The 14,614-nt window shown below is 42.6% G+C and overlaps 1 protein-coding gene across 11 annotated transcripts in view; it reads left to right on the top strand.

Annotated features, from left to right (window-relative positions):
* Positions 1–14,614, top strand: part of LOC128339464 (protein unc-80 homolog) — a 254,333-nt gene that overhangs the window by 125,033 nt on the left and 114,686 nt on the right. For 8 of the 11 annotated variants that reach the window (XM_053283439.1, XM_053283438.1, XM_053283436.1 and 5 more), the window contains exons 25-30: positions 635–768; positions 1,976–2,141; positions 8,681–8,884; positions 10,273–10,373; positions 10,860–11,057; positions 13,371–13,478. In XM_053283439.1, the coding sequence (XP_053139414.1) occupies positions 635–768; positions 1,976–2,141; positions 8,681–8,884; positions 10,273–10,373; positions 10,860–11,057; positions 13,371–13,478 (911 nt within the window). The remainder of the gene's footprint in view (positions 1–634; positions 769–1,975; positions 2,142–8,680; positions 8,885–10,272; positions 10,374–10,859; positions 11,058–13,370; positions 13,479–14,614) is intronic. The other 3 variants (XM_053283443.1, XM_053283442.1, XM_053283440.1) reach the window with 1 other exon arrangement.

The raw sequence follows: 14,614 nt of genomic DNA, 5'->3' as shown, positions 1-14,614 counted from the left end.
ACAATGAGGTCCTCCACACAACCTTGCAGGGGAGGGTGGGCATGTTGTGGGGAAAGCAGGAGCTCACCTGCCTGACGAGCGGGCACTCCCCTCCCCTCCTCCATGCTGCGCACCCACACAAGCAGCAGCCTGTTGAAGGGAAACGCTGAGAGCAGAAGGACTTCCCCCTCCCACATGCCAGGGTGCTAAAGGGCCACTGTTCTCATTAGAGCAGCCACTCAGTGTGGCTGCTCCTTCCCCCAGACCAGAGGGAAGCCATTTAACCTGGCAGCAATCACCCAGACTATTGCCAGCTGAGGTTAAGTGAACCACAACTAAACACCGGGTTCAAAAGTGGGGTTTGGCATGGGGGCATCATGGCCGAGCAACCTCACTCCTGGTGCTTCACCCGCACAGCCTAACCCAGGCTGGGCTGTCCTAGCCTAGGTTAGGCTGAACGTGTGAATATCCATAATATATGACAATAGACAGCTGGGCCAAAGAAGAAGAAGAAGAAGAAGAAGAACATAAGGGGGCCATTGTGTTCCATATGCAGCTTGCATTGTGTTCCATGTGTGGTGGTGTCCATCTGTTCTTAGTTTGAGATTTGTTGACAGTGCTCTCTTAACAAAGCAGAACATGTATCACTTCTTAGGTACAGTGAACCCTACCAGATGTTGCTGTCCTTTTGCCTTGAAGATGGCAGCATGTCAGCTTCTCCTGGAGATCACCACATTCCTTCGTGAGACCTTTCCCTATATGCCCAGACCGAGGACTGAACCCCTTGTGGTAAGCAAAGAACAGGAAATTAACCAGTTTTGGACTGGGCACAAGCTGCAGAACTGGAGCTGGAGGCTAGAAAAACCAGTTAAGCAGCTGAAGGAATATATTGGTGGACTTAAGACAGGACAGCCGTAGGTGGACTCAGGCGTCTGACACTAGAAAGGATCCCAAGGTTTGGCTTTGTGAACTATATACCATGATGTCTAGAATGACAGATTCATAGCCTTAGGAGAAATTAATGTATTTATGTGGCCTTCCAAACAATTCTTCAAATAGTATTGAAACTTAATAATTTTAATAGACTCCTTCCCCCAGTGCTTAAAGGTATCTATATTATGCCAGTAAAGATAGATGGGGTGGGGAGGGGGGCAGTGCATAGAACCAGATTCTCTTTTAGTTTAGAAAGGTTTCCCTGCTTGATCACCTGATGGCTAAACCTTACCACAGTCAGTTGGGCAAATGGCTATTTATAGGAATGTACCAAGCTGAGATTAACCAGGTGGAATATTCTGGTTTGGGGGATTTGTGGGGAAGTGGCTGCCCAAATGTGTGACGTGTCCTCAATCAAAACCCCCTTTAAAAAACATTTATTAATATAGATTTCCCCCCTTTCCCCCATGTCTGGGGTAGGTTATAATAAGGGCTATAATTGTGTTTTGTTAGCATAAGATAATAGCTAAAAAAAATCAATGATAAAATAAGGAAAATGATCAACCCATCCCATTAACACTGTTTAAAATTTGTACTTAAATTTCAGTGAGATGGAGTAGCTTTTTACATGGCAAGCTAAAATGACAGGAAATTTGCAAGGGCTCCAAAACAGTAAGGGCAAAAGGAGAGTGTTTTTAACAAAAATGAAATTTGTTGTACGTGCTTGAAAGTTCTTTGTTTTGCTGATGAAGTTTTCAGTGGAGGATTGTTGTAGAAGGCAGAATTATAGCTGATACATCATAGTAATAAAATCTGAAATAAATAACTTTTAAAGTAATTAAGGTCAGTGGAAATCTACTAAATTCCTTTGCAAGGTTGTCGTGACAATAAAACTGAGAGAACCCCATGCACACTGTCTTAATCTCCTCGTTGGAAGGACAGTACATGTAATAAATAAAATTCCCAGTTGAGTTTAATTATCCTTTAAATGACAATGTGGTCTTTTTAAAAAGTTGAGTACCTGTGCTATTCATACACCTCTGTGGTTCAAATGTTGTTATAGGATCTGGAGAGCTGCAGGTTGCGTTTGGACCCTGAGATGGACCGGCACAGGTATGAGAGGAAGATCAGCTTTGCTGGGGTTCTGGATGAAAATGAAGATTCAAAAGATTCCTTGCACAGCAGCAGTCATACCCTGAAATCTGACACAGGTTGCGAAGAGAAGAAAGGTTTGTCAGCCTACTAAAGCTTCCATCTTTTTCCATATCTCTTCTTTGGCAATGGACTTTTAGTCCTAATTTCCAAAAATATATTAAGAAGCAGGAAGCTATGGAGCCACACGGCTGAACCATCTCTATTCCTTGGCTGGATGTGCTAAATCCAGGAAAGGAAAAGATTGTTGGCATCTCAGTCCTAAGTACATTTGTGTGGAGGTAAGTCCCCTTCACTTTGGTGGAACTTACTTCCAAGGAAGTGTGTGTAGGCTTAATCCCCAAAACTAAAATGTAAGAATTGGCATTTTTCACAACCGGAAACTGGAAAATTTCATATTTTGACAAATGAACCCACTTCCATATTTTTTTTAAGGAATGCTTATTATATTTAGAAACACAAAGGGAGCAATTCAGTACACATTTATGGATGCTCATTGTTTGCATTAGCACTTAAAACCATATACATGCACACTGGATTATAGACAAATTCAGTAAGTAACCATTATATCAATATTTTCATGTGGTCTTATACTACATGTGGAAAAGAAGAAGTTTTATCTTATATTTCAAAGCTCTAGAACTTATAGCACTTAACAGAATCAATTTGTTTGCTCCCTGAATCTTTGAAAATTTTTGCTACCACATGCATAAAACACATCTGCTATGTGGCTCTCAATGGCTAACCCCAAAATATGATGTGTAATGTCAAGGCATAACTCACTGTGGTTGCTAAAGGCAGCAGAGTGTATTTCATTGTAATGCCATCTCATGCAAAAAACAAAAAACCCACCAAAATTCTCATTATTTTTAATGGTTCAAGTGTTGCAATACAAAACAGAGACAATAGTTACTTTAAGTTTATTAATATGGACTGTAAATTATATTTGGAGATATGAGATGTAGCATAGAATAACTTTTTTCTTTTTTCTTTGTGCAATTAAACTTTTTTCTTTGTGCAATTAAATCATGTAGAAATTATGTCGCAAGGAACAGGATGCTGTAATTTATGACATCATGAAGAACTATAAATTAAGCCATCGAGTCAGAACTATATTATTTTTTCTGATTGCATGAGCCCCTGCTACTACCTGACTAGGCTTAGCTAGAATTGTTTAAAAACCTGGCTTTTGATGTGTTTTTCATCACCTGTCTCATCTGTTCATTTCTAAGCTGAATGCGATGGCCAGGGGGCTGTATTGTCGCTCCCTGTTCACTTCCAGACAGGCTTTCTGCCCTGCTAGGAAATCAGGAGTCCTGATGTGCTCTTAATTTAAATCCTTTGCACACAGACCTGCACAACATATGGTGCATCACGACAGATGCAGCCAAAAACCCTGTATGGCAGCCCACAAGTGGCTCAGTGAACCTTCTGTTTTTGCTGTCTGCTTGGAACTTCAAAAGCAGGAGGTGTGTCATATTTAGCTTGGTGAGGCACAAGTTGTATAGGTCTGCCCTAGCATTACAATCCTTAACACATTTATATGGAAGTAGGCATTATTCGTTTCACTGGAACATGCTTTTCAGTAAGCATACTTAAGGTCATCTTCAGAGTTGGTTCAAACATTCTTAAACTCTCTATGCAGAGTGTCCCCATAAGTGTGCAGCTGCATGGAGTACTAATGTCTGACTTAGCATCACCACACAAACAAGATACTGTTTTCTTGCACCAATGGTAGCTCCTTTTTACACTTGCTGCCTTTGTGCAAATCATTACCAGGAAGCCATGCTTGTCAAACATGGTCATTCTAGGCCCGGCATTAGTTCTTTCACATAGCTATGTGCATGGAGATGTGTCTCTAGTTTCACTGCATCTGAACGAGGTCTAAATGATGTAGAGTTTGTGAACACAGCTTATTGAAATTGACCAAGTGCTCATCTTTTACTTCAGTGGATTATGCATTTCTGTTATCTTTTATTTTCCTTCTGTGTCAATTTGATCATTTGTAAAATAGGTCACAAATATTATATTGCATAAGATTGTCTCTTGATTTATGTTGAGAATTGGTTAGCAGACTCTGTAAAAACAGCTTCGTTTGGCAGAGTTGTGTACAATGGCTGGCATCTTGACTAAATAGTAGAAATGAGATCATAGCGCAAGAGTAGCATTGTTCATTACACACACAGATTATTTTTACTGAGTCATATTATTGGCCCTTCTAGCCCAGTACTTTTTACCCTGACTTGTAGTGGTCTTTTTCCAGCTCTGCTGTTTGTGATCCCTTTTTAACTAAAGATGCCAGGGATTGAACCTGGGACCATCAGTCTGCAAAGCATGTGCTTTACCACTAAGATGTGGCACTTTAATATGACATCATAAACTCTGTCGTCACTAGCTCACTCGAAAGTGCCGTAGCACATTCTGTGTGCTTGATACTGCAGACAAACAAAGCCATTTTTTTGAATTTAACTTTTCACAGTTAAAATTTTGACATTACATTTTTCTGTTCCTAGCATAAATCCTTACAGTATTTATTTATTGAATGATTAGTCTTTGTTACATTAACCATTAGTGATTATTGCCCTAATGATTTTCTACTAAAAGAAGTGTATAATGAAAATGCAAATAACAGTTAACATTTCTTTGTTTGTTTATTTTTACCTCGCTGTTCCTCCAAGAAGTCCAGAGTGATATATATGTTTATGTTTATCCTCACAACAACCTAGTGAGGTAGGTTAGGCTGAGAGATAAGTGACTTGTCCCGAGTCACCCAGTGAGTTTCATGGCTGAATGGAGATTTGAACTTGAGTCTCGCAAATCCTAGTCCAATACTCTAACCACTACAAAGGCCGAATTCAGACATAATGCCAAACCACTGTTAAATGTACCTGAGGTCAGCGTTTCTTACCATCTGGATGTGGGATTTCTTCCCAACTGCCGTGTCGTTAGGGCCTCACAACTTTGCTTGGACCCTCAGTTTCAAGTTGGTTACGCTGCTGAAATTGCAGGCCTGCTGTCCCCATTGTGTCATTTGAATCCAGTGCCTTCTGTAACCTGTTGAAGCTCCTCCTGCAACCATAGAGAGGGAGGCTCAGAACAGCCCTAGAATACACCACTCTATGCAGCCTGTGTGTCTTGCTGGCTGTTACTTGGCATGAACGCTCTGTCTTCTACCTAGCAACTCATCACCTCACTCCGCCTTTCCCTGCCTGGCAACAAGCTTGCTGCATTCCTAGATTTTCCTCATGTAAAGGCACTGCAATTGCTTTTAGTAAATAAGTTGTTTTTAGTTTTTTTTAAAAAAATTGTTCACTTATGTGTGCATTGTGTAGTTCTTAAACTGTAAGTGGAGAATGGGAAATGTGCCCCGGGTGGGCACGAAAAGGGATGTGGCTTGTATGACGGGGTGGTGGGCTTGGACAAACTCTGGGTTTATTCGGTGGGGAGGGGAGGGGCAAAGCCTGGCTGGGTGGGGGTTTGCGGAACCAAGGAAGGGCTGGTTGGTTGGTTAGTTAGTTGGAAGTGGTGTGGTGTAAGGGACTGGATCTCCCTCAACCCTGCCGGAATGAGGGCATATATTTATCTAATTATCTTAATAAAATTTTGACCACTGCAGGTGGGGGGAGGGGGCGGTTGGGAAAGCTTCAGACACATTTCCAGCTTCATATGGGAGAGGAGACCATTTCAGCCTTGGAGCACAGCTGCATGATGGTTGGGAGGAAAGAAAATGGCTAATTTGTTTTTGGCCCGCCAAAGATGGTCACCCGAGGATTAGAAGATACAAGTGCAATGTGACCGTCCCAGCCCACGTTGTAGCCAAAGGTTGCTGGGTGAGTGATGCACTGACACCATCCCCACAGTCTGGCAATGCAAGCAGTGTTGCAAATGCTGGGATTGAGCCTAGGAGGGCTAGGAAGAGGGACGGACGGCTTTAGCCAGTGGGCAGAGGTAATAAAACCTCAGTTACTGAATCGTGTGTGGTGTGATTCTCAGCTTCAGCGCTTAACCTCAGGTACGCCTACCAGCAGTTTGGCGTTATGTCTAAATTGGCCCATTAGGCCAATTTAATAAAAACAAATTAAAAATACATTAAACTGCAATATAATCACAGTTCAACTAAAAGATTGAGTTGCTAAGTGGTTGCTACACACTATACAAATCCGGCTCAGAAATAACGTTTATGTGATTTGTGACACAAGGGATTTCTCCATGCAATAGATGCTTTAATAAGATGCTTTGTGACATTTTGGAATGCAAAATACATATATTCAATGTTCTGGCCAAAGCCTGTTTTCCTAGAATCTGTCAGTAACAACGCTGCAGATATTAGCCTGTTATTGACCAATTAAAAACTGTTATCTGATTTTTCTCATCTGCAGTGACAAAGACAGGCTTCAAATCAGTTTGAAAAACCATTAACATGTTTCTTTCTTTCACACATTCAATCCACTTGTGTGATTACTTGCATAGATTGGGCAACCAAAAAAAGGCATGTTATCATTATAACAGATAGGTTCAAAATGGCAGAGGTATACCAGCTAATAAATAATAATTAAGACTAACCAATACTTTCAAAAATAAATTGATCACATAGAGTGAATCTTGTTCTGAGTACCAGTGTGGTCTGTGGTAAATAACCGAGTTCAAATCCCACTGCATTTAAACTGCAATTTTATATTCTAGATTTAAATGGATCATTTCCTTTCTTTCCTGAGAAAGGCTAGGGATCTTAATACTCTTACAAAACTATAGTGCGAAGTAGCCCAAGGTATGGGTCACCTTGGACCACCTGGTGATGAAACTATGTGCCTTCGGTGAGGTCAGATGTTGCTTTGCCCCATGACCCTGGTGGGGGAAGGGTCATCTCCATTTCCAAACTTACAAGCTTTGAAAGTGGTATGGGGGGGGGGGCTGCAAAGAGGGAAGGTTGCCAGCAGCCTCCTCTTCTTTCCTTGTGCTTCTTGCAAGCTTTGCAAGGAGTGTGAAGAGAGATGCTCCCAGAGCTTGCAAGGGTCAGATTGGTCCCAAAGAGCTGCTCTGATGGCAGCTAGGGGAGGCATCTTGCCACCCTGCAGGCACCCTACTAATCTGCCACCTGAGGCAACTGTCTCACCTTGCCTCATGAAAGGACTACGCCTGCCCAGGATCCTTTGGGAGAAGTCATGACAATTATACTGCAAATTTGGCCATAGACCAGTAGATAGCATGGCTCAAGCCATGCTTTCAATCTCAATTTAGGAATAATAATGATATATCCCATAAGGTTCGTACAATGAATGAAATACATGCTGAAACAGCTACTTCCAAGACAACATGCACGGTATTGTATTATAAGTTTTTCAGTTTCATAAGGCATTGGTATGCACAAGATTGCTGTTGTTCTCAAAAACGTGTTCTAGAAATAGTTTGTGAAATAATGTTACAAGAGATCTTAGCCAGCACTGACCAGCCTTCTTGTCAAGGAAGACTTATACTGTTCCATTACTGTTTGTAGCTCAGAATATTAATCTATTAAGGGCAATTATGCTAAGATCAAATAAAAGCTCTAATCAGAATGTGCATTCAAATGGCAGGGTGTAAATCTGTAGGAAGCAGAAGGATCCTCGCAAAACTCTTTTCAAGCCCAGATCTTACTGTATGTAGATGTCTCTTTTCTCATCACTGCACTTTTCTCCCCCCATCTCCGCCCCTCAAAAGATAGGGGTCATCGTTTATCCACATTGCACCTGTGCAGTATGTTCATCTCTAAGTAGATGTTTGACTGAGTGTTGCAACATTTGGACTTGCATAATGCCATGTACTGCCTTAAAGCTCAGTGGAGAACAACATGCAAATGATTAGTGCTTCAAACCATCCCATATTTCTGTGCTCATCCAAAAAACCAAAACAAAAAAACCTCAGCGTCCACAGATGTCTTTAATGCCTGAAAGCTGCTGATCTGTCTGAAGGAGCGGGACCACATGTTGTTACTTTCTCTGTAGAATTCTGATGAAGTTAAATGTACAAAGACGACGATTTATGCAAAGGTAATATCCAAACCGGAGAAGTGAAGTAGGATCCTAGCTTAAGCAAGGAGGCTGCCTACTTACAATCATGAATGCTGCATGATTGACTACTATGATCCTATAACAAAATTTGAACATCCTTGGGCTCGCAGGAAGATAGGTTCCCCCCTGATGTCTTGTCTGTGACTCACAAATGGTGTAGATGCAATGGTTGGTAGCCTTACTGGCAAACACGGAAAGATGAATGCCTTAGTTAACTTGCTCCTGAAAAAATCCAGAGCAGCTCTTTGGCACAAATCTCCAATAGTGCATCTTTCAGTGTTTGTTTCTTACTAATAGCTGAATCAAGGGGTAAAATTAATCTGACAGACAAGAAACATGCCTTGTCTTTCTCTAAGACATCCTTTACTGGATGATGAATAGAGCTGCATTGGCGTTGGCTTTGGAGGGAGCCTCTTGTCGGTCTTCATTGGATGAAGGAAAGGTGCTGCAATGCAAGATGGGGAGGGCGGGCGGGCTAGAAGTACAATTATATATAACTAAAATATATATATATATTTAAATGGGGGAAATTAAGGGGGAAAAAGTCCTCTTTTATTCTTTTAATACAGTTCCCAGCAGGAAGATCAGGATAGGAGGCTCCCGCTTGCTCCAGATTAAAGGAACCCGCAGTTTCCGGGTGAAGAAAGGGGGTTCCCTGTCCAGTATTCGCCGGGCCGGCAGCCTAAAGAGCACCAAGTTATCACGTCAGGACTCAGAGTCTGAGAATGAGGAGCTGCAGCTGTCCCACAGCAGGGACACTGTCACTGACATAGGTAAAATAGATGAGCTGGGCTAAAAAGGGAGCGGGATGATGAGGCAGCAGACCTAGGGAAGTAGGAGCAAGGGCTGGCAGGCTAGGCATACCTCCACATGTCCAAGCTGAGATAAGGAGTCTGCACCTTTTGCATGATTTGATACCTGGCAAGGAGAGCATTTGAGTCCTGCCATTGGTAGACTAGGTAGTCAGCCACTCAAAGGATTCCAAGTTTTAAAAATCTAAATGGTTGATGCATGGACTTGATATACAGGCATTTTTCTCAGCCAAATGCATGCCATGCTTAGGAAAGGTATATATAAAGACATCATATATTATATAGCTATGGCATATATAATATTGATGTTATAATATATACATATCTCATATCAATATTATGTACTGTGCATATCATTATATATACAACATGTATATATTCTGTGTCATATGAGATATAAATATATATGTGCTTGTTAGTCTTCAAAATATTGGTCCCATAGATTGCTCTTCCAGAAGAAGTGAGGAACAGATTAATCCCTGGACCTGAACCTCTTTTACCCTTTTGGTCTCAGTTGCATTGTCCATGCTCTTGCTCTTCTGTGGAGAAGTTTGAGTTTAGCCAGGTACATTCTCACTTAAAAGCAGGGGTGGGGAAGAATGAATTGGACTCGTATCATGTGTCCTAATGGTGCACTCTGCAGTAGGCAAATTCTGTGCTAAAGATCTGGTAAAAAGGAAGGCCCTTCAGTAGTAAATGGATGCAGGAAACTCTGGGGTCAGAGAGAGCACTCCCCTGCCTTTGTTCTCTAGTATTTTGCCAGGATTCTCCCCCCACCCCTTTCGTCCCCAGGCACATAGGAGTCCTCTGATAGGACATTAACAGAGCTGTAGCCTATTTGTGGCAGCAGCAGCTGTAGCAAATACACTGCTGCTGCTGCAGGATTATACATTTACGGAGTTTAACCACAGAGCCCAGTCAATGCAGATCACTGAAACCAGCCATTTGCAGCATCTTGAAGATGCAAGGATTTTCCTTATACTGTTTACTTATCCTCCCCTCTTCCAGAAAAGGGAATAATTCTCATCCCTGACTAGTTGTCTTATGAATGGTGGTTATGAATTATGCTTGTAATTACCAGTCCAGCTGATGATCAGGGACATAGAAGAAGGGGGATGGGAGTGAAGGGAACCACCTGATATTTCTTTAGTATAGCCAAAGTCCTGTCCTGAGCAGTTTGACGCATTGGGCTAGTGTAGTTAAGGCACACTTTTTTGTGCACCCTGCACATGCAAGGGAATCATCTGTTTCAACAAACTGGCCTGGTTTACAAGCATATGCCTTAAGTTAAAGATATACAGGAAGCATCAGAAGACAACTACTTTTGGGTGTTTCTTTTTCTTTTGAAGAAGGGAGCCCTTGGAGTGCAAGTGAACCCAGTATAGAACCTGAAGTGCTAAGCAGCACCAGCACAGAAGAGAACTACCATCGGAATATGTCTTGGCTACATGTAAGTAAAGAATTGGAGATAGCCTAGAATTTCCAATCAATATATATGTCAAATAACACTTTTATCTGGAAAAATGATAAAATGTATCTGCTCAGCTGTGTGATTTACATGTGTGCATCTTTCTTTGTTGCACTAGTTTAGAGTTAGTCTGGACAGCAGCCATAACTAGCTCACTGGCTACCATGCGTTCTGCAGTTCTCAAGAATGGGGTTTTAAAAAAAATGTGGCAGCCCTTCATGAGAATTCACACTGTCTGGTGCCATACAGATTTCATCATTGTGGGAGAAAAATTAGCACATGCAATATTTCTACAGCTATACCACTTTTGCTACATTGAAAATGGCTGATGAGCTGAGTTAACCCTTTCCCACTGATAAACGAAATGCTAGATAGTGGTGTTGAATGATATTTTCATTCTGGTCTTCTCTAGGCACAAACCTAGCTCTTTAACTCAACTGATAACTCTGGGCATGCTTCATGTTACAGGTGATGATCTTGCTGTGCAACCAACAGAGTTTCATTTGTACCCACATTGATTATTGCCACCCTCACTGTTACCTCCACCACAGCCGCTCTTGTGCTCGTCTTGTCCGGGCCATCAAACTCCTGTATGGAGATACTGTGGATTCACTTAGAGAAAACAACTCACTAAACAATGTGACTAGAGGCAAAAAACAGAAAGAGGTAAGCAAACTAATGAATTATGCTTGTGTGTGTGTATACAGCCACATTTGTAGTACTGCATACAGTTCTCATCACCATATCTTAAGAAGGACATTGTAGAACTGGAAAAGGTGCAGAAGAGGGCAACCAAGATGATCAGGGGCCTGAAACACCTTCCTTATGACGCATGGCTACAGCATCTGGGGCATTTTAGTTTGGAAAAGAGGTGACTATGGGGAGACATGATAGAGGTGTATAAAATTATGCATGGAGTAGAGAGAGTGGACAGAGAGAAAATTTTCTCCCTTTCGCACAACACTAGAACCAGGGGTCATCCCCAGGGCAGACGAGAGTGGCAGGGGGAGCTGGTACAAATTACCGGGGCTCGCCAGTCCAGAAGGGCTAAGGTGGTGTGCATCTGCACTCCCTGCTCCGGGAAAGGGGGCAATCTTTTAGCTGTTTTAGGTGGCCAGGGGTGGAGAGACTGCTGCACAACTGCTGGCCAGTTCACCCTTGCCCAGGATCGGCGAATGGAAGCACCCGGTCTGATCGTAAAAGCAAACCTGGGCTTGCTTGGAAGAGAGGGCTGGGCAGAATTCAGTCCAGCTCAGCAGGGAAAGCGCCCGGGCTGTTGTGAGGGGAGAGGGGGTCACTGAGTGTGGTAATGTGTACAGCCTCCCCCACACACAGCCCATGTTTCTTTGAAAGCAAACCCCACTAATTTCAATAGGACTGACTCCTAAGTAAGTGTGTGTAAGATTCTTCTGGATATTAATGCACTGTTAGTCCCATTTCCTCTATCTTCATCATCTCGGATTCTTACACCCTCAGATCCACTCCTTTGAAGTTTGCTCTGCCTTAAAAAGCAAAATACCTGATTCTATCGGGCACTGGACAAAAATCAGTTCTGCTGCTGCAGTTTGTTTACATGATTACGTGGTTTGTTTACTTGATTTTTAGGAGGTTTCAGGGAGTAAGGATTTGAAGTCACAGGGGAAGGATGGAAATTGCACCCCCTGGCCAAAACTGAGCACTTCCAATGGGAGAGCTTGGCACTCTGCAGCCCTATCTATCCTTGGGGCCTTTCCCTTCTTACCCCATCCAAAGCAAATATGGTCACCATATCAGCATTGCAAAACAAGACCTATAGAGAGGGGTGTGGTGGTTACGGGTATTCGTGATGAGGAGAAGGGAGATCCCTCCAAATACATGGCATCACTGCCTGATATAAAGGAGGACCGTCTGACGACCAGCTTTCCGTAAAAGCTACACCCTTCTTGCTTTTGCTTCCCCTTCTTTCCCGAACATCCCAAGTTTTGTTTGTTTTAAACCCTGCTGCCCTCTTCTGGCTTCAGGCATCCCCCCCCCTTTTTTTTGCAGAGGTTTAGCCACGTGGACTCCACTTCTCATTTCTGCTGCTGCCGGCTGTGCAAGCTCGCAAGTGCCAGCCTGTCCCTTGTTTGCCACCTGCCTGTCCCTTCTTGCTGCCCGCATTCCAAAGCCTGCAAATGCTCCTGGCAAAGGCAGGGGAGAGCCTGCAAACAATCTAAGCAAGGGCGTATAGGGTTGCAGCCTTAACCATGTGCTTAACTCTCCCATTTAAATCAAATTTAAAATGCTTCCCCTTGACTGGATGTTGCCTTCTCTTGGGCAACACCCTTCCCATCTCCATTGGTGTCCGGAGGCCATCCAGTGGAGGCTTCGAAATCTTTTCTCCACCAGGGCCCGAACCAGCTCTTGGCGGTCCTGGTCATCCCATGAAACTGAAGGCCAGGAAATTTAGGACTGACAAAAGGAAGTAATTGTTCACCCCGCACATAATTAACCTATGGACCTCTCTGCTACAGGAAGTGGCGATGGCCACTAGCTTGGATGGCTTTAAAAGGGACTTAGACAAATTCATGGAGGAAAGGTCTATTAATGGCTAGTAGTCTGGTGACTATAGGCCACCTCCAGCCTCAGCCTGGTTATTTAGATGCCTCTAAGTATCAGTTGCAGGGGAGCAACAGCAAGAGAGAGGGCATGCCCTCACCTCTTGCCTATGGGCTTCTCAGAGGCATCTAGTGGGCCACTGTGTGAAACAAGATGCTGGACTAGATAGGCCTTGGGCCTGATCCAGCAGGGGTGTTCTTATGTTCTTATGACATTTACTGAAGGTAATTTAAACCAGACTTTTTAAATCCGTTTGTGGTGGTAAATAAAACCTTTTCCAACATTGCATTTTGTCCAGGGGAGCCCATACCACTGTGAACCGGGCATAAGACTTTCAGTGTCTTCGCTAGTAAGATGTTTCTGAAAAAGCTGTGTGTTTTTTCAAGTTCAATTCTCTTCCAGTGTTCTGACAAGTCATGCCTGAGAACACCTTCCTTGAAGAAAAGAGTGATAGATTCCAACCTTGAAGGAAAGAAGGACTCGGGCATGCTGAAATACATCAGGCATCAGGTAATGAGTGTGTCTGTCGTCTACAGACACAGGGATAACACACCAGTGGAATCTCAAATTTTTAGTCCTTAATATGTGTGTATCCTGATGGTAAACAGGAATAAAAAGAATCTTTGGCCAATGAATTAAGAATCTTTGTTACTGCCTAGATTAAGGACCATTTCTTACATTTGAAATCTGACAATAATATGAATATGGATTAGGGATGTGCATTCATTTTGGGACAAATGTGGAAAGAGGTGAACAGAACCCATTTTGTTGAATTTGGCATTCATCTTGAGCTGAACACAGTGGCCTCAAATTAGTCCCAAGTAAACAACAAACCATTTTGGTTTTTGGGTCTGCTTCATTCCTTTAGTTTTAATTCCCATGACAGCCCATAGCTAGAACAGAGGGAGTGGCATGGGAGGGGAGGGGAGAGACAGCATGTGCCAGGCATAAATTTACAATCTTGATTTAGGCTTACCTCTCTCTATGTGAGAGCCCTGAAAACGGTTGAAACAAACCCAGCTTTAATCACAATTGCAGATTCAGATATTATGTAAAACCATGGTTAAGACAAACAAATCAAACAAACCTTGGGTTCAGATAATAGTTTGAGTGCTAGAAATAAACCACAGTTAGTTGTCTGGCATGGGTTCAGACATACATACTAACCACTGAAAAGGGCAATAGTTCCAAGTGATGTCTGAACCTGCCAAGTATATTCACTAGTTAAGTCTGACCATAATAATAGGATAAACATGAAACAATAATGAGATATTTGTGAATCTTATAATCAAATATATGTGGAACTTATATTAGGGCTTTCTATATTAATGGTAGTATTGTAAATGAACTGTTGTAATTAAAACAATGCTTAAGGGACACAACAGTAAAAATCCGAAAAGAATGCAGGGATTCTGGCTGACATTCAGAATGCAGACTAATGCTGCACTTGTGCAACCAAGAAAGATGCAGGCACACAAGAAGCTCATATAGCTTAAAGTTGCTCAAACTCTTGTGGTCTGTTATATGGACAGAGGAAGAGGTTTCAGAGCAAGAGGTGGGTCACAGTTTGCACAAGGGTACCCTGTTGCATTAGTGCAACACTGCTCTGGAATGCAAGCTCCCAACCTAACAGAACTAGCTGCAGC

This window comes from Hemicordylus capensis, chromosome 1 (genome assembly GCF_027244095.1).
Source record: "Hemicordylus capensis ecotype Gifberg chromosome 1, rHemCap1.1.pri, whole genome shotgun sequence".
Lineage (NCBI taxonomy): Eukaryota > Metazoa > Chordata > Lepidosauria > Squamata > Cordylidae > Hemicordylus > Hemicordylus capensis.
This window is presented reverse-complemented; position numbering and strand designations above follow the sequence as displayed.